An 18,467-nucleotide genomic window follows, 5' to 3' on the forward strand; every position below is an offset into this window, starting at 1 on the left:
GTCGGTAATTTGCAATTTCTGGGAAAATTTTCCAGAAAATCGACCTCATAAGGTCGGTAATTAGCACTTTCTGGGTAAATTTTGCCCATTACCGACCTCATGAGGTCGGTATTCTGCAAAAACAATTGTAGCACCTGCCTGTTATTCCAGCTGCCTCCCTGTCAAGATGAAAATAATTTTACCTTCAACTAAAACTAGCCCAAATAGCTGCCAACAATACACCAAACTACTCTAAATACATAAAACAATAAGCTACTATTACAACACATATATTACAACCACCAAAACATCAAATTCAATTCGAAACTACTTCAAAGTTGAATAAAAACGTCAATCAAACATTTACAAGAGACATTAATTAAGCTACTTCAACCTTCGCAAACATCAAAACAATATTAAACTACTTCAACATTGGTAAACATCCACAAAACATTAAACTAGTCTACACTAAGTTAGTCTACAACATTAGACTACTTTACCCCTCGCAAATCCACAAATCCACCATAACATTAATATTTAAACATGCCTTTGTGTGTTTGACACGTGAGTCCCATCATTATCCGCACCACTACATTGAGTATGGGGGTTACGAGCATCATCAGGACACGAGGGAATCCCCCTCGAAGCTAGTAATGCGTCTAATTGGGCCCTCATACCGTCAAACTGCACGTCCCTCCGCCTCTTCCTTTCCTCTAAGGCTTGTAGCTGGCTAGATAGCTCAGCAATCTTTTGCTCCATGGCCATAGCACTCACTCTATCGAACGACTCGGTATTGGAAGAATATAGGCCTTCCAGGGGCGACCGGTATTAACGAAATGCACGATGTGGCATTCCATAAGCTGTGCCAAACCTAGTGGGACCACCAACACTCTCAAGCCACCTTTCCTCCTTTTGTTCTTGTGTCAGCTGTGTGTTGGGTGGCTGAGTACGAAGAAACTCTGCCTTTGACTGTTGAACCTGATTCTGAAATAAAAAGGTAACATTAGCAACCAACTTAAATCTCACATTCAATAGAAAAAGCTATCAAACATTTAGTAAACAACCAAAATAGAACATGGTTCAAATCAATACTACTATGAAGATAGATTATGCAAAGAGGCTGCTGTCCATCTGCATATTAGAGGTAGAACAAGGAGGAAACGCAGAGAAAATGATGTAAGTTTAACAATCGGATGCAACCTAGCAAGTTGATAGAATTTATCTATGTATTGTCTTAGCTAGGTGTAGTCACTGGACTTTTTTTTTTGTAACTGGTTGCCAAATGAAGTAACTAAGGAGGAAACGCAGAGAAAATGATGTAGTTTGACAATCGGATGCAACCTAGCAAGCTGATAGAATTTATCTATGTATTGTCTTAGCTAGGTGTAGTCACTGGACTTTTTTTTTATTCTGAAATAAAAAGGTAACATTAGCAACCAACTTAAATCTCACATTCAATAGAAAAAGCTATCAAACATTTAGTAAACAACCAAAATAGAACATGGTTCAAATCAATACTACTATGAAGATAGATTATGCAAAGAGGCTGCTGTCCATTTGCATATTAGAGGTAGAACAAGGAGGAAACGCAAAGAAAATGATGTAGTTTGACAATCGGATGCAACCTAGCAAGCTGATAGAATTTATCTATGTATTGTCTTAGCTAGATGTAGTCACTGGACTTTTTTTTTTATTCTGAAATAAAAAGGTAACATTAGCAACCAACTTAAATCTCACATTCAATAGAAAAAGCTATCAAACATTTAGTAAACAACCAAAATAGAACATGGTTCAAATCAATACTACTATGAAGATAGATTATGCAAAGAGGCTGCTGTCCATCTGCATATTAGAGGTAGAACAAGGAGGAAATGCAGAGAAAATGATGTAGTTTGACAATCGGATGCAACCTAGCAAGCTGATAGAATTTATCTATGTATTGTCTTAGCTAGGTGTAGTCACTGGACTTTTTTTTTTTTTTTTGTAACTAGTTGCCAAATGAAGTAGTGGCTACCTAGTGTCTGCCTAGAACTAGACTCCTTAGAACTGTAGAGTCTAGAACAGGTGCTGGTTTTGACGTGAGAAACAAGTGGTCTGCCTTGTTTGGTTTTGTATGTATTACTTGGTATTAATAAAATCATTTACTTACCAAAAAAAAATGCTCTTCAGGACTTAAAATGGAGTGGAAACAAAGGAACTCTATTATAATGACTTCAACCTATCACATTCACCTGAGAGTTCTTTCAACAACGTCTCCCCAAATTGCCATTGAAGTTTCATAATTTATCCATGAAATAGTTATCACATTTTCATAAGGTATACCATCGACTTGCAATGCGTAATACATGTATCATAATTTTCTTCAGTGGATCTATTATTGAAACATCACTATAACTTGAATCTTGTAAAACCAAAAAATAAAGATCAAGCATAAAAATGAGATAGGAGCCGGATCCCCGTTTCGTAGTCTAACAAACAAAATATGAAAAATAAAAAGAAGCTTACGTAGGTCTGTTTAGCCCGTTCGTCACACCAGTCATCTGGATCATTAGCGTTTGCCTTCTTCTTCACGTGAGTGATCTTGAACGCCTCATCTTGAGGAACTGGCGTCCCCCGTTTTAGTTCCTGCAAAAGAATAAGTAAATGATAAGACTAAAAGAAAATAAAGTAAATTCACAATCCTTCAAGTAGAGTTAATGTAGACTTGCCAGCTTCCTCCTCACGGCCTCTTGACTCATAGCCCCACTAGTGTGTAGGGAGCCACCCTTCGTCGAATTTCTAGCCTTCTTCCCTATGTCACTCAGTTGTAAGAATCTTTCATTAGCTGCCCAGTAATGAAGTAGCTTGTTATAGTTTTCAAGAAGGATCCACCCAGTCTTCTTGTTAGATTGACGAACCCTTCCTAACATGTCACATAGTAAGCGCTGAGCTTTCTTCTTGAAGTTTTGAGTCATCTGCATCTCATGTTCCGGGCGCCAGACACATTTGTCCTGCAACGAAAAGTAAATGAGTTTATTAATAAGTAATCGATCAATATAAGTGGATTGTTTAAATAAAAATAAGCATATACCTTAAAGGCAAAATAGATTTGTCTCTAGCGATTTGGTGACATCTGGCCCCAAGTAGGTGAGTCTTTAAATAGTTTTTGTATCTCTTCTGTAAGGAGAGATGAAGCTTTGTCCGGTAACCAACTATCAAAAATATAAAATTAAACACTTAATAAAGCTTCTTTAATCGTTTTGCTTTGAAGAAAATATATGTTAATTAGCCCTAGGCATCATGCCTAGTGGACTTTACCCGTATCCCACAGGCTCGATGATGAGTCGCCTTGATGAGTCATAAGTTTCAAGCTGTGGAGCACTTACACCTCTAAGTAAGTCATTCGCAGCAGGAGCGTCAGGCACAGAACTACTTGCTCGAAGGTCAGGACCTATAATCTCATACTGTTCAGTAGATGATGAAGAGTGATGTGATGCAGTCGGACTGGGAGTGGCCGTCGGAGTACCACTAGACGAAGCCCGCTGAGACCCGGAAGTATACCGAGTGAAGCCTTGTGGGGTAGCATAACCTGGTGTGGACATCATCGAGGGGCTCTGGGGAGGCACCTCAGTAAAGCCCTGGCGTGGAGCCATATAGGGCCGACCAAAGCTGTACGGAGGTGGAAGACTATATGCAATGCCATTCATGAGGGGATCATGAGGCAATGGAGCGCCGCGTGGTGGGAGACATGGCGACGGGCTTCTATCTCTAATCGCAAGGTTTTCTGGTGGTCTCCGGGGAACCGCTGTCTCGTTAGCCTTCTTTGTTTTCTTACCCCTCTTTTCACCTGCCATCTACACAATAATATATGTAAGTATCGCAAATATAAATTAATAGAAAAGGGACAGCTTCAAAATTTATTTAAATAATTCACCTATTTAACTAAAATCAACGAACTACATAGTACATATGATCTTTTTGTAAGTTTATTAATCTGGTCATGAGAGTGAGCTTTTTGCTTCTTTTTTTTGTTCTTCATGATTTAATTGTTGTTTGACACTTTTTATCACAGTCTACTCTAGTACTCTTTCCAAGTTTCCAGTAGCATTTGAGAAATTCTGGAGGGTTCTGTATTCTGTAAAGGATTCTTTAAAATGGCAGTAACATTTTAAAAGACTAAATCTTCAAGTTATCTTTGATGTTAAACACTTAAACCTTCATATTTTATCCTACAGAGTTACATTTTAGAACCTTAAACATTACTCACATTTTTTCCCTTTTGTAAGACTGGTTTTTCATGATCATGGGCAAAATGGGAAATATGATTTTTTGGTTAGAAACACTTAATAGGAAGATACAGATTGCTGGAGCCATTCATTTACAACTGTTTTGGGTGGAGAGCCTGGATTATAGGTATATGGGAGATGATATGTTACTGAGTTGTATTTGGTTGCTGGTGTAGTCTTGGTAAAAACATCACTGCTATGGTGGTTCAGGGGTAATTTGTATAAGCTGGATATTGTGCTTACTCTAGCATAATTAGTTGGTGGATGAGGGCATTTGGTTAGATGAAGAAACCAGCACAGATGAAGTCTGATGCATTGAAGTTACAATCAGGTGGAGGCCTTGACGTTAGGCTGATACAAGTTATTGTATAAATCTGGTGGAGTTCTTGGTTAATACTAAAGATTGATAAGTTGCTATCTTGCAACTAAGGTGGTTGTTGACCCTGGTGGTTATTGGTACATGGATTTGTGGGAACTTTGTGCACAAAGGATCCTGATGGTTGCTGTTTGCTTAGATGATTTTCAGCTGCTACAGAGCTGTTAGTTCCTTAGTTGTTAGAATAGGGCAGCAGCAGGACTTTCTTCTACTGTTGTTCTTTGAACAAAAGGATTCTGGTGTTGCTGTTTGCTCTGATGAATAGTGCACCTGCTGTGGTTGATTCAGTTGAGTCAAATCTACAGAGTAGCTGCACATGAATAAGTGTAGCAACACCAGGTGTTGTTGTTTGTTGCAGCAGGTGATGGCAGGCTAAAAATGATCAAAAGAAGAAAGGCAAGATAGGCTGCAAATAATGTGCAGCTGAAGGGCAGAGACACAGGAATTCTACATAGAAGCATCATAAATACAACAACCATTATTGCTGGTGGCAACCAGGAGGGGAGTAATGATTAAAATAAATAAAAAACAAAAAGGGAAGGGATGAATATGCAGAGAAGGCTGGAGGTTTTTTGCTAAACTCCAGACTGATATTACACAAAGCAGTAGGACCAAGTTGAAGGCTGTTGTGATGGCATTAACATCATAGCCATGCTTAACATGGAGATGCAGGTTCTACTACTGCCTCTATCAGACAAACAGCAGAGGAGCAGCCTGGTGATGTCAGAGACTGGTGATGTATTTGGTATTATTTCCTGATAATAACTGAGTCACTGAATTGCTAATGGCATGTTTTGTCCTAGTAGCAACTTGCAAAAATCAAGTGAAGGTGTTAAGACTATTGCAGATTCAAAAATTGTTTTTTGTAAATTGGATAATTGAATCTGTTTGTTTAGATGCATCTGTCACCTTTTTTTTTTTTTTTTTTTTTTGTAGATGTTAAAGTAAAGCTGATGGCATTATCTTTGATTATGGTATTATATTATACACTAATCAATCTCTTAATAATGCACACATCATCATAAACAAAGTAATGATAAATCATGTTAGCCCAGACTCTGCCAAGAACCAAAGTGCCTCACATGATGGTGACATTGTTTCTGTTAAGGTCTTAACTCACATCTTAAAATCAGACCAGATTGTCTCGTATATGATCAGATGCCGAAAATGCAGCCAGTAAAAAATTCAGTTTCTTTCTACAGCTTAATACTAGCATAAATTATCTGCTTTCACATGTTATATACTCCCTTACCTTTTAATGGGAAAAACAAGTAACTACTCAGTAACATATAAGGCCATATGACCAAGTGTATGGAGTTTTTTAATGGCAAAAACAAGTAACTACGCAGTAACATACAAGGCCATATGACCAAGTGTATGGAACTAAGATCATAATATGAGATTTCTGGACACAGAGAAAAAGATTGCGTCACTATTATCTAGTAGAAGATATGGAAAACTCTCTAACCATCAACAGGGAATAAAATTAATATCAAAAAACACATTTGCCTATAGATCCACTAAGTATGCAAACTGTTCCTATGAAGTACAAGTTGTGACATGAGGAGGGTCCCGAATTACTTTTCTTCCACTTGGTCCATCATTATTATATTCCATAAGAAAAACACAGAAAAATGTATTCCAAGGAAATATAAATGCAAACTGCTTACCCCGACAAATAGTGCTGTTACTCTGCCACTAGTGGATGCTACATAGAGTTTTTCAAGCACCTAAAAAAGTTTTTTAAAGAAAAAGGTTAGGAGTATAAGAAAAGCAAGGTTTCTTAAAGAAAGAAGAAGATCTGTGACTAGAGCTGAGATGTTGTAGAATTGTTAAGGATAATTGTTCCAAAGCATTGTTGTACACAGCAAAAGCACATAATAACATGCAATATATGGTAATCTTCAGTTGTGTCCAAATAAGATGAGGGGCAAAAAAGAAAATCATTCTTGTGGATCTCAAGGAAGGTTTTGCTAATTAGCCCTTTAATAATGTACAACCACAAACATTCTAGAAAATGGCAAAAGATTTCAAAAGAAGGGTAAGTCTATCTACAAAGAAGGCCATGCAAAACCACCTCATCAAGTGCAGGTGCACCGAAAATGCTACCACCAAATGAACAGCTTAACTGCAGCAATAGCAAAATGATTGAAATGGTTCTGATGCCCTTAATGTTTCAAAAGCAGAATCCATGCTTTTGATTTCAATGGAATCATGGAAAAATGGATGTACAAGAAATTCAGATGGTTTTAAATGGCTTTATTGATTTCAGCACTCATTCATAATCAACATTTATAACTTAGACTCCTACTCAGTCAAAAGTGCAACAAAGTAGCTCATGCATTTTGCTACTGCAGAAGTTGGCATTTAGTTGCCATTTTGCTACTGCAGAAGCCTCAGGAATCTTAACCTCAGTTCTCAAGAACATGTTATTTTCTGTACATCTGCAGGTTGTAGTTTGCATATGAATGATCAAATGAATAGCTTAACTGCTTAAATTTTAGACAGACAGAGAAGATATATTCACAAGCAGATAGCTTATGTATACTTTAACTCAGATTGATAGGGAACAAAGACAGCCAGAAAACAATGCTTTTCAGTTAAATTTGAGAGAAAAAGGATTGAAATGGTTCTGATGCCCTTAATGTTTCAGCTTTTATGATATGACTCAAGTCTTATCCTTTAGTTAAACTCTCCTTCTCTTTCACATAAGGCTACTTAACTATACTTTAACATGTACCAGGTCCTTAAGCACTAGCAGTCAGCATAACAATACACATAGTTAAACTCTCCTTCTCTTTCACATAAGGCTACTTAACTATACTTTAACATGTACCAGGTCCTTAAGCACAAGCAGTCAGCATAACATTCACACAGGGAATCAAACTTCCAAGAAAGAACAAAGGAAGTCATGGGGAGGGGTTTGCCATGTTAATAGCAACAGAAGGTAAATATAAAGCCTATGACTTGAATAGGAAGGCACAGCACAAAACAGAACAATGGGATGGCAAAACTCTAGGCAGAATGCAATAGTGTGAAACCTATAATTTGAACAGGTAGAAGCAGTACAAGTAGAAAACAAAGCAGACACACTTAAATTTTCAGAAATAGCCCAGAAGTGATGGAGTTCATAAGAATGAGACAAATACACAGGCAGATATACATATAGCTCTCATGCAGACAATAACTCAAAGAAATGAATGAAAGATGTCATCTGTTTGTAGTTTGCATATGAATGATCAAATGAACAACTTTTGATTTCAATGGAATCATGGACAAGAACATGTCATCTGTTTGCCTAGCAGCAATTCAGCTGAAATGTAGCAATAACAAACTGTGTGTAGTTAGTTAATAGGAGAAATGGAAGCTATTTATACTTCAGTTTTCTGAGGAAAGGGTTAGATTCAACTAACTTTACATCTGACATTGACAAAAGAAACTCAAAACCTTCTGATTTTTCTTCTCTCCAGTGAATATGCAAAAGTATCACAGAAGTTCAAGAAAGAGAAAAAATTAAGACTAACAACATTTATTAAACAGCAAAAAAAACAATACACAAAAAAGAAGATTACAGCTACTAAAAGCCAAGAATATGCAACCAAAGTTCACCCTTTTAAGCAGGACTAGTCAAACAACATGAAAAATGATTACAACTACTAAAAGACATGAATAAGCAACCAAAGTACCCCTAGCTACTGCAAGTACATCAGGAATTTAACAAACTACCTGCAAGTCCATAGCAAATTCATGGAACTCAAATCCATATAATCTCAAAGTCATGCAAAAAGCAGAACCAATGCAGCTGAAATGCAGCAATAGCAAACTGTATGTAGAGGTAGTTTTTAAAGCTCCAAATGTGGCATGGTCAGAATATGCAGGTTGTAGTTTGCATATGAACAACAGATTGATATACACAGATATACCAGTGGTATACATGGTACACAGATATGTTAGTTTGCCTCAATAGGATTAGTATGGTAAAATTCTACAAAAGCGAAAAAAGCATAAAACGTACCACTACACCGTCAAGATGGTCAAGTGCATTACCCCTCTTAGATCTCTAAAATGTCGAAATGGCTCAAAGAATGTCTTCGTTGAGGTATCTGAAAGGAAACAAAAGAGAAAGAAACAACATAAGGATGCTTTTAAGAGGCTAAGGAGGAAGAATAAAGACGCACAAAAATGTAATTTCATAAAAATTGCCAATTTCAAAACACTGATAGTATTCAAAAATCGAGTAATAAAGCTAAACCATTCCAGATAGAACCTATAAATACGAAGTAAACAATCAGCTACTAATTTTAAACATGTAAAGAAAATATGTAAGTCTTAAAAAAATACTTACTAATTTCTATTAATCCTCATCCCTATCCCCATCTCCCTCTTCTGACCATTCTTCGTCATCAGTTTTTTCATTTCCATTATTACATTCGTTCACCTCTGCGTTAATATCTTCTGCATTTATTTCTTCCAATATGTGTTCTGCATGCTCTAAATCATCTTTTAACTTATTGTCAACTATTTGGTGAACAACTGATATGTCGTCATACTGGAACGCAACAGGCAACACATTCTCCACTTCCACTCGACCCACAGGCTTGACTTTAATTACCACCCACCAAGTAGACTTATCTGGACGCAAGGGATAAGGAGCATAGTACACTTGTCTAACATTTTGTGCAATAATGAAAGGATCATAAGCCGCATACTCCCTCGTGTGATTTACTTCTATGATGTTATACTACTTGAGTACCCTTGTACCTCTATTTGGGGTTGGATCAAACCACTTGCACCGAAAAAGTACAATTCTTTTTTTCCCACCACAAGAATATTCCAGTTCTAGGATCTCCTTAATTACACCATAATAATCGACCCCGGCTTGGTTTCCATCGCCACCTTTAACCCAAACCCCGTTGTTGTTAGTTTTTGTATGCTTAGATAGTTCTTCGGTAGTAAATTTAAAACCATTTACCACATATTTGTCCATAGAATAGACCATACCGGGTCCCCATGATATGTCCTTTAAAAGTTGATTATGGTAACCATACTCTGTACTGTAAACCTATTAGTAGTTAAGAAATAGTAAGTTAGCAATAATATAATGCGCACTTTTTAAATTATATTAGCTTTGTGAAAAGGCTTTAACACTTACATAATTGTTAAACCACTTCCCAAACTGGTCGTACACTTTTTCAATGCCATTTAGATGCACAAAGTAGCTGCCCGACAAAATGGAGTTTGAGTTAGTTGTTATGCTTTGTACTTGGATATTTAGTGCAAAATAATAATAACTTACTCATAATATCGTTGAACTTCCGGGCAATTTAGCAAGACATGTATCGATGCAGATTTAGACTCCATATCATTAAATTGTCTTGTACGTTTTTTGAACCTGAACCCGGTTGATTGAAGATTGATATTGGCTTCGCTAAAGCATCAATCTCACCTCCTTCATAATGCCGATTGGGTCTGTTTCGCAAGCATGGCACATCATTCCCAAAGTAGTAAGAACAGAAATGAGTTGTTTCCTTAGCAAGATAGGCTTCGCAAATTGATCCTTCAACTCTATGTTTCTGCTTGATACCCCGTTTAGACTTGCCAATAGTTCTGCATAATATTATTTTAAGCATGATTTTTTAAAAATAAATTAGTAGAGAGAAATAAATAAAAATTTACACCTATTACCTCTCGAAGGGATACATCCAACGACAATGAACTGGGCCTCCGAGTCGAGCTTCCTCCGCAAGGTGAATTGGAAGATGTTCCATCACATCGAAGAACCCCGGTGGAAGAATTTTCTCCAACTTACTTGTTATTACAGGGATATTCTGATGCATCCAATCCAGGTTGTCTACCCTCAACGTACTGGAACACAAGTCTTTGAAGAACAAACTAATTTCTGTCATAGGCTTCCAGATTCGGGCAGGCAAGCTACTAAATGCAATGGGGAGTAAAGTTTCCATGAAAACATGACATTCATGGCTTTTCATCCCATGTAACTTCCCTTGCGCCATATCAACACGTTTTTCCAAATTTGATGCATACCCATCAGGCATCTTCAAGTTCTTAACCCATTCACAAATCTTTCGCTTATGATCCATTGTGAATGAATAACTAGCCTTAGGCTTGAAGACCCCGTTCCCTTTGTCCTGCAACCATAAATCTTTACGCATACAATATTCCTGTAAGTCCAATCTTGCCTTTGGATTATCCTTTGTCTTGCCCTTGACATCCATTACTGTATTGAATAAATTATCAAAGTAATTTTTTTCAAAGTGCATAACATCAAGATTATGCCGGAGAAGATTATCCTTCCAATATGGTAACTCCCAAAATATGCTCTGTTTGGTCCAATTATGTGCAAGCCCATACCCATCGAACTTGTACGGTGGTTCTTCAGTAACTTTTGGAAAGTTCTCAACCCTCTCCCAAATTTCCTCTCCTGAAAGTCTTGGAGGTGGATAGTTTCGTTCAATTTTGCTCTTCCTAAATGCATTTTTCATACTCCTAAACTCATGATCCATTGGCAAGAACTGACGGTGACAATCAAACCATGAATTGTTTTTGCCATGCTTTAAAGTGAACGATTTAGTATTCTCCATGCAGTAAGGACAGGCTAACTTTCCAGCAGTCATCCACCCAGACAACATCCCGTAGGCAGGAAAATCATTAATAGTCCACATTAAAGTGGCCCGCAAATTAAAATTCTGCTTAAGAGAAACGTCAAACGTCTCAACCCCTTCAACCCACAACATTTTCAACTCATCAATCAAAGGTTGCAAGTATACATCAATCAAAACTTTTGGATTACGTGGGCCAGGAATGATGCAAGTAAGGAATATATATGGACTAGTCATACACAACTCAGGCGGAAGATTATATGGTGTTAAAAAAACAGGCCAGCAAGAATATGGTGCAGCAGAAACAGAATGTGGAGTGAATCCATCGGAACATAAACCCAACCTAATGTTTCGTGGTTCAGCCGCAAAGTCTGGATATGTTGTGTCAAAATGTTTCCAAGCCTCTCCGTCTGATGGATGACACATAACACCAGGCGACCTTCTATTTTCACTGTGCCATCTCATATGAGGAGCGGAGCTATTTGATGCGTACAACCTCTTTAACCTTGGTGTAAGAGGTAAGTAATGCATCACCTTAACGGCAACCCTCTTCCCGCTACGAGTCCGCTTAAAACGAGCTCTTCCACAAAACTTACAAGATTCTAGACCTTCATCATCCTTATAGTATACCATGCATCCATTTTCACAACAATCAATTCTCATCGACGAGAGTCCTAACTTAGACACTAGTCTCTTTGCCTTATAGTAATTTTCAGGTATCTCTAAATTCGGGTCAACTAATTCATGTATAAGGCCAATCACAGCATCCATTGCACCTTGAGGAACATTCCAATCTGCTTTGATGCTTAATAATCTAACAGCAATAGACAATTGAGAGTGGGGACTCCCGTCATATAAAGGCTGACTAGCCTTTTTCTACTGTTCAAAAAAATGACTAGCTTCTTCATTTGGAGCTTCTTCACCATGGTTACCGGATTCAAAATCAGAATGCATCCCATAAGCATCTTGAACCATGTCGTGCATTCTAGAATTTTGGACATTAGGTTCCACCGCCCTACTACTTTTACCAACAACAAAGCCTTGAAATCTACCAAAACTACTATTCATTTCTCCATGACTAGTCCACACTGTATAATCTTTTTGAAAGCCGTCTTTATAGAGATGAAGCCTAACAATCTCTGGATTCTCGTAATTCCTACATTGACATTTCACGCAAGGGCACCTAACCAAGCCATGAGTTAGAAAAGTTTCAAGTGTCATTGCATAGCCAACAAAAGCATCGACACCGTCTACAAATTCTTGCCTCATCCCCCCTCGATTTTCGTTTGTCCTATTATACATCCAATTACGAGATTCCATCTACACAAATAACACCAAATTTGAAATTGTTACGGAACAAATTCAATGTTTAATTTAATTCAATGTTCAAAACCCAAATTATCAGTTGCCCTAATTAGCAAATTAAAGCTTCAGACTAGGAAAAACTAACTAGGACAATTTAATCTAAGAAAACTTCAAAATTAATTATCATTTATTTACCTTTTCCATCCTTTACCGACTAATCTTTTTGGAATAGTAAAGAACGTCATGATTCTGGACTTATTTTTGAATTTTCATAAAGAAAAGATCATAGCCCGTAGACTACTTCGGTACTCCATTCTTTGCTTTACAATTCAACAACTTTAATATCCTTCATTAATTATTTTCTTTTTTATATTTCTTTTTTTGTCAAAGTCCTACACGAACTTTACTAATATGACAAAATGGTCTACTGTTTTGGCCAGTTAATGATGCCATCATGCCCCAAATAAAGTTGTACAAAACAACGGAAGACAAAAGACAGCAACATAACAATTACGGTGTTTCTAATTCCAAATTACATGATAAAAGACAGCAACATAACAATTACGGTGTTTCTAATTCCAAGTTACGTGACGAAAGATAGTAAGATAACAGTTACAGTGTTTCTAATTCCAAATTACATTAAGCATCAATTCAACAATTAAAACAGAGAAAGCACATTTTGAGATAGGAAAATACACACTAGAAAGTTTAAGGAGGCTGTCTACTAATTAAGCGTCAAAGCTGTCAATAGAGGCAGCAACACAATGATCTCCTAAATCAAGCACAAACAACTTCAGCTGAAATGGCAACTAAAATAAGGGAAAGACTGGGTCAATTCCAGCCAAGGCTTTAACATTTTAGTAAGAGTTAACAAAAAAAAGGGGAAGTAACTTTGGGAATTAAAATGAGAAAGGAAATTAGTGAATCAAAGGAGAAATTAGGGCTTACCTAGAAGATGGAAAATGAAGGTGGAGAGCAATGGAAGAAGAGAAAGGCGTGAGACATGGTGACGTCGCCGGAGTTAGTTAGAGAGAGAGGGGGAGAGAACAGTGAGAGGAGAGAAGAGAGAAATGGGAACGAATTGGGTCTGGGTGCATTTTAGTTGAGTGATTAAAATAATACCGACCTCATGAGGTCGGTATATTTAATTTAAAATAATACCGACCTCATGAGGTCAGTATATTTAATAAGTTTATTTTTTATTTAAAATAAAGTTATAACATTTATCAGGAAATAAATTCCCGACCTAGTGAGGTTGGTATATTATTTGTTCAAATTTTGGTACAATATTACCGACCTCATGAGGTCGGTTTATTTTAAAAAAAATTTAAAAATAAATATTACGACTTTACCGACCTCATGAGGTCGGTTTTTTTCCGACCTCAACTGAGGTCGGTTTTTTGAGGTCGGGAAAACCAGTTTTTTTAGTAGTGATGGCACCTCACCTTGAATTTGCCGTGTCAATTCATCCATCACCAAGGCAAATAAAAACGGACTAAGAGCTGATCCTTGATGCAACCCCATCACAACTGGAAAGTGCTCTGAGTCTCCTCCTACTGTCCTTACCCTGGTTTTAGCTCCCTCATACATGTCCTTGATCACCCTAATGTACGCCACAGGTACACTTTTAGCCTCCAAGCATTTCCATAGGATCTGTCTTGGAACTTTGTCATAAGCCTTTTCTAGGTCGATGAATACCATGTGTAAGTCCTTCTGCCTCTCCCTATACTGCTCCACCAACCTTCTCACAAGATGGATGGCTTCTGTAGTTGAGCGTCCCGACATGAATACGAACTGGTTCTCTGAAATAGACACACCTCTCCTCACCCTCATCTCCACCACCCTCATCTCCACCACCCTTTCCCACACTTTCATAGTATGGCTTAGCATGTTTGAAGAAGCCAATATTCAAGAAAATTGTCTAGGATCTGTAACATTAATCCTCCAATGTTCATCTTTAAATCCCATTTTCCCAGCCTTTTTTCTGCCCCATTCCAACTCAATTTTCCTCCGCTTTGTCAACCCACAAAACTTGTGCAAGCTCTTATCCATGGCATCATGGAGTTTCCACCACGTCCGATGTGCTACATCACTTGCATAAACACGTTGATCACTAATGTCCCAATTGCAATCATAGTCCCTATAACACAACCACGGCTTTAACCCTAGATAATGTATAGCATATAGCTTTGGAGGTTCAGCTCCAAATAATTGGTTCTTCACACTAACTTCATTTGAACTATTCAACCAAAAATTCTTCAAGAAATTCACTCTCCTAGGCAACCTATGCCACCACACAAAGACTTCATTAAGGAACCCTTGGTCACCTCCATTATACGAAACAACTTCTTCCCTACGTTGCATGAACATGCGGAACGTGCAATTTGATGGCTCAATCACCATGACACCTGAATTAAATATGGATCCGTCATTTCCAGTAGCAGACATCTGAGGGAAGTAGAAAAGAACATCCATGTTACGAAGAACGATGATGTCTGAATCGATGAAGATGATCTTGTTATAGTCAGTGAGTTGACATACCTGAACTTGCTGTAGTTGTATTCATTGTATGTGTTTTTCTCGGCTTTTGGATTTCGAATCCTCTTGATGAACTTTAGCTTCCAACCTGCTTTGATTAAAGCTTCTTGTTTTGGTTTAGAGATACTCTTGTCTAAAAGGAGGATTAAATCACGTTTAGTTCCAGTTTGAACAAGGCTTTGAGCTAGAGTAATTGCGCCACAAACATAGGCTTCACTCGAGTGGAGAACGGTGGCATATTCTTCTCATTTTGTTGTCTTTGAGCTAATTTTTTCAATGTTGGAAACATCGTACACCTTACTGATTTCTGCAATTAATCAATTTTTTGTCAATATAAAAAGAAAGTCACATAAGAGTGAATTGAACTTATGACTACATAAAGACTAAATATTGAATATTGCAACCATTTGCTTGAATTTATAATGTTCCCAATTAGTACATGCGGTGGCGGACCTAAGATTTTTACGAAGGGGGTTCAAAAATATAAGGTAGTAGGCAAACGAAGAAGCTAAGAGACTTCAACATCTACCATATATACATAAAAAAATAATTATATACAAGGATAATTTTTCGCCGAAAGGGGTTCGGGTGAACCCCTGGCCATTACAAATTGACGATTTTGATCAGTAAATTTCGTTTATATATATTGCTTATGCCGAAACAGGCTGAAAAATATTTTTTAGTTAAATAATCCACCTAGGCTTTCACCTTCGGTAGTGCGGAGTTTGACATTCATCCCTACCTCGTGATATAGGGTATGAGCTGAAGGTTTGGAGTAGTGGATGGATCGTTTTCCTTCATTTTACAATGCAAAGGCCAAATATAAATGTATTTCATTTCTGCGTTTATCATATATACACAGTAAGTGTTAGAAATTTTTATATTATCAAGTTATATTTGAATTTTTTATATTATCAAGTTATATTTATTTATTGTAACAACTAATTAACATGTTCTATTGTCAAGATTATAAATATAAGAAGATTTCCTGTAAAAAATAAAAATAAAATTAACCTAATAATATAAAACACTAACAATATATGTTACTCCCTCCATCCCAATTTAAGTGTCTTACTTTGTTTTTTGGTTTTTCTCAAAAAGAGTCCCTCTTTCTATATTTTGTAAGTTGATAATTCAAACATACGATATGACAAGTTTATAACCACAAGATTCAAAATAACTTTTTGCTATGCACATCTTTAATTTAAGACCACAAGATTCAAAAGTTTCATTTGTTTCTTACACTTCGTGTCAAGTCAAACTAATACATTTAAATTGGGATGAAGAGTAACTTACCTCTTCATTTTTTTCGTGTTTTTCACTACACGCCACCTTTGGGTCTCGCGTGCTTTCTTTTAATTTCAAGTGTAGCAAGGATTTACCAACCAGCAAGCAAATGCCTTTTCAACCTTCCGTAATTTCTGTTACGTATCTTTTAAATATTTTGAATTATTAATTATTGTGACTTCTAGTACTTTTCACGCAGTTTCCGAATACGTAAATTTTATTTCAAAGACTTAAAGATTTAATGTCTGAATTAACGATCAAAATTAAACTGTTTGACTCTCGAAATTCGAAATGTGCCACATAAATTGGGATAGAAGGAATATATAGTTGAGTTTGACTGATTGCAACGTTTAAGAATATAATAAAAGTTTTGGATCTTGTATCTAAACTAAATGGGAATATACTTTGCTAAAAATAAGCTTTGAATTTCTATAAGGGAATTTCAAAAAACTATTCAAAATATTTAAAAGATACATAAAAGAAATTACAGTCAATGAAAAATTTGTTTGAATCTCGAAATTCGAAAGGTGACATATAAAATGGTATGGAGGGAGTAAAATAAAAATGGTAATAGTTATAAACATCGCAATATAATAAATCTTTGCTTCGAAATGTTATATTGCCAAGCAAGCGCCTGTAGCTCAGTGGATAGAGCGTCTGTTTCCTAAGCAGAAAGTCGTAGGTTAGTCCCCTACCTGGTGCGTTCAGTTTTTCACTGATTCTTAGGCTTTTGGAGGAAAGTTATTAGACTACTGTCAAAATTTTAGTGTCAAAATGAAAAGGGGAGAAAGAGAGAAAAATGCAAGAATATATATTGATTAACAAATGAAAAGGTGTTTACCTTTTCCCCAAAGAGGCAAAGCCAAATTACAAGAACCAATAGGCAAAGAAACCTTCTGGTGTAGCTTAACCATGTCAGGTTCATAATACCACCAATCTCCTTCATGTTTCTTCAAGTTATCACACCTAAACAACTCCATCATTGGCCTACACTTGCTCAAAAACACCACCTTCACCTTCTTATTCCAACCCCTTGTTCCTCTCTTCACTGCCAAGTTTGCAGCCACAAGGTGCACTTGTAGCCTACAAACATCCCTTTTTCCACATGGCAATTTCACTACTATCATGTCCATGTAACCATAAGTTTTGAACAGTGGCATTGGCATCTCTGGACATGTTGGACCATCTGTTTCTTCTTCTTCATCTATCCATTCTGGAAACAAGTCTTTCCATTCAAACACGTCCGATACTTTCTCGAAATGTACTTGTGTCATCTCTCCGTGCATCTTCCATTCTGTAACATCCTCATCGTCCATATTCACCATCCCTATATGCATTCCTCTTCCCATTTCATCCAAGAAACTCGGCTTTTCACGCTTTACCATAAGCTTCTTTTCGGCCTTTGTCTCATTCCTAACTGGCTTTTCCAATACTACTTTCATCTTTATCCCACCTTCCACCTATTGAAAACAAGAAAAATTAATGCTTTTAAAGGTCCTTTTTGTTTTCTTTCTTGAAAAGATAATATTAATCAAAAAGATAAATCTTGGTTGTTTAATTAATCCGTTTCTTAAATGAAATATGAAAAGGTCACCTGACCTTATGATGGCATTTGCGCAATGAACATTTAGCAAGGGATAATGTGTTTTGGTGGTGATAAACGGTATTATAAGATGAATGGCTGAGAATAATCGCGGCATAGGCAACGAAGAAGCAAGCCAAGAAAACTAAGTTGATTTTGATGATCAATGCTTTTGAAGGAGGGGCCTTCATTATCATCGTCTTTTCAAGAACCAATTGTGTAAAATGAAAACGCCCCTGCTAGTCTGGTGACTCTATAGTACTGCTATATAAAGTGTGTGTTATATTATATTAAAGGAGTTTGGTATCACTTTCTCTCCGGCTAAATAATTGTAGTGCGCAAATATAGACGACGAGTTAACAATCTGGTGGTGTACATATTTTAAAGGGATTTGGTATGAGTTGTTATAGACAGAGAAGAGGCTTACTTTATAAAATAGACAAAGAAAGACTATGAGAATTAGTAATTCCAAACACTAGGAAATCTCCATGTGTCGTTTCTTTGTATTTAGTTTC

General features: G+C 36.8%; 1 protein-coding gene, 2 long non-coding RNA genes and 1 pseudogene across 3 annotated transcripts; all 4 read right to left on the bottom strand.

The window, feature by feature from the left end:
* Nucleotides 1–240: 240 nt before the first annotated feature.
* LOC132619327 (uncharacterized) lies at nucleotides 241–2,608 on the bottom strand. Its single transcript, XR_009574686.1, has 2 exons — nucleotides 2,485–2,608; nucleotides 241–963 (listed from the first exon to the last, which is right to left on the bottom strand). It is a non-coding gene; the product is annotated as an uncharacterized LOC132619327 (long non-coding RNA).
* Nucleotides 2,609–2,692: 84 nt separating this feature from the next.
* On the bottom strand, nucleotides 2,693–8,714 carry LOC132618676 (uncharacterized). The gene is made up of 3 exons (XR_009574252.1): nucleotides 8,636–8,714; nucleotides 6,291–6,350; nucleotides 2,693–3,812 (listed from the first exon to the last, which is right to left on the bottom strand). It is a non-coding gene; the product is annotated as an uncharacterized LOC132618676 (long non-coding RNA).
* Nucleotides 8,715–9,770: 1,056 nt separating this feature from the next.
* Nucleotides 9,771–12,116, bottom strand: LOC132618108 (uncharacterized). Its single transcript, XM_060333166.1, has 3 exons — nucleotides 10,306–12,116; nucleotides 9,917–10,227; nucleotides 9,771–9,839 (listed from the first exon to the last, which is right to left on the bottom strand). The coding sequence occupies exons 1-2, from the start codon at nucleotides 12,009–12,011 to the stop codon at nucleotides 9,945–9,947; spliced, it is 1,989 nt and encodes a 662-aa protein (XP_060189149.1). The 5' UTR covers nucleotides 12,012–12,116; the 3' UTR covers nucleotides 9,771–9,839; nucleotides 9,917–9,944.
* Nucleotides 12,117–13,959: 1,843 nt separating this feature from the next.
* LOC132617820 (UDP-glucuronate:xylan alpha-glucuronosyltransferase 2-like) lies at nucleotides 13,960–18,467 on the bottom strand (annotated as a pseudogene).

Source organism: Lycium barbarum, chromosome 11 (assembly GCF_019175385.1).
Source record: "Lycium barbarum isolate Lr01 chromosome 11, ASM1917538v2, whole genome shotgun sequence".
NCBI classification, from domain to species: domain Eukaryota; kingdom Viridiplantae; phylum Streptophyta; class Magnoliopsida; order Solanales; family Solanaceae; genus Lycium; species Lycium barbarum.

Bases quoted from the DNA above. Each gene is read 5' to 3' on its own strand.
- LOC132618108 (XM_060333166.1), bottom strand. From the start codon at position 12,011: ATGGATGCTGTGATTGGCCTTATACATGAATTAGTTGACCCGAATTTA. The intron at 10,228-10,305 runs GTAATAGGTGTA...AATATTATGCAG, and splicing joins TGGATGTATCCCTTCGAGAG to AACTATTGGCAAGTCTAAAC.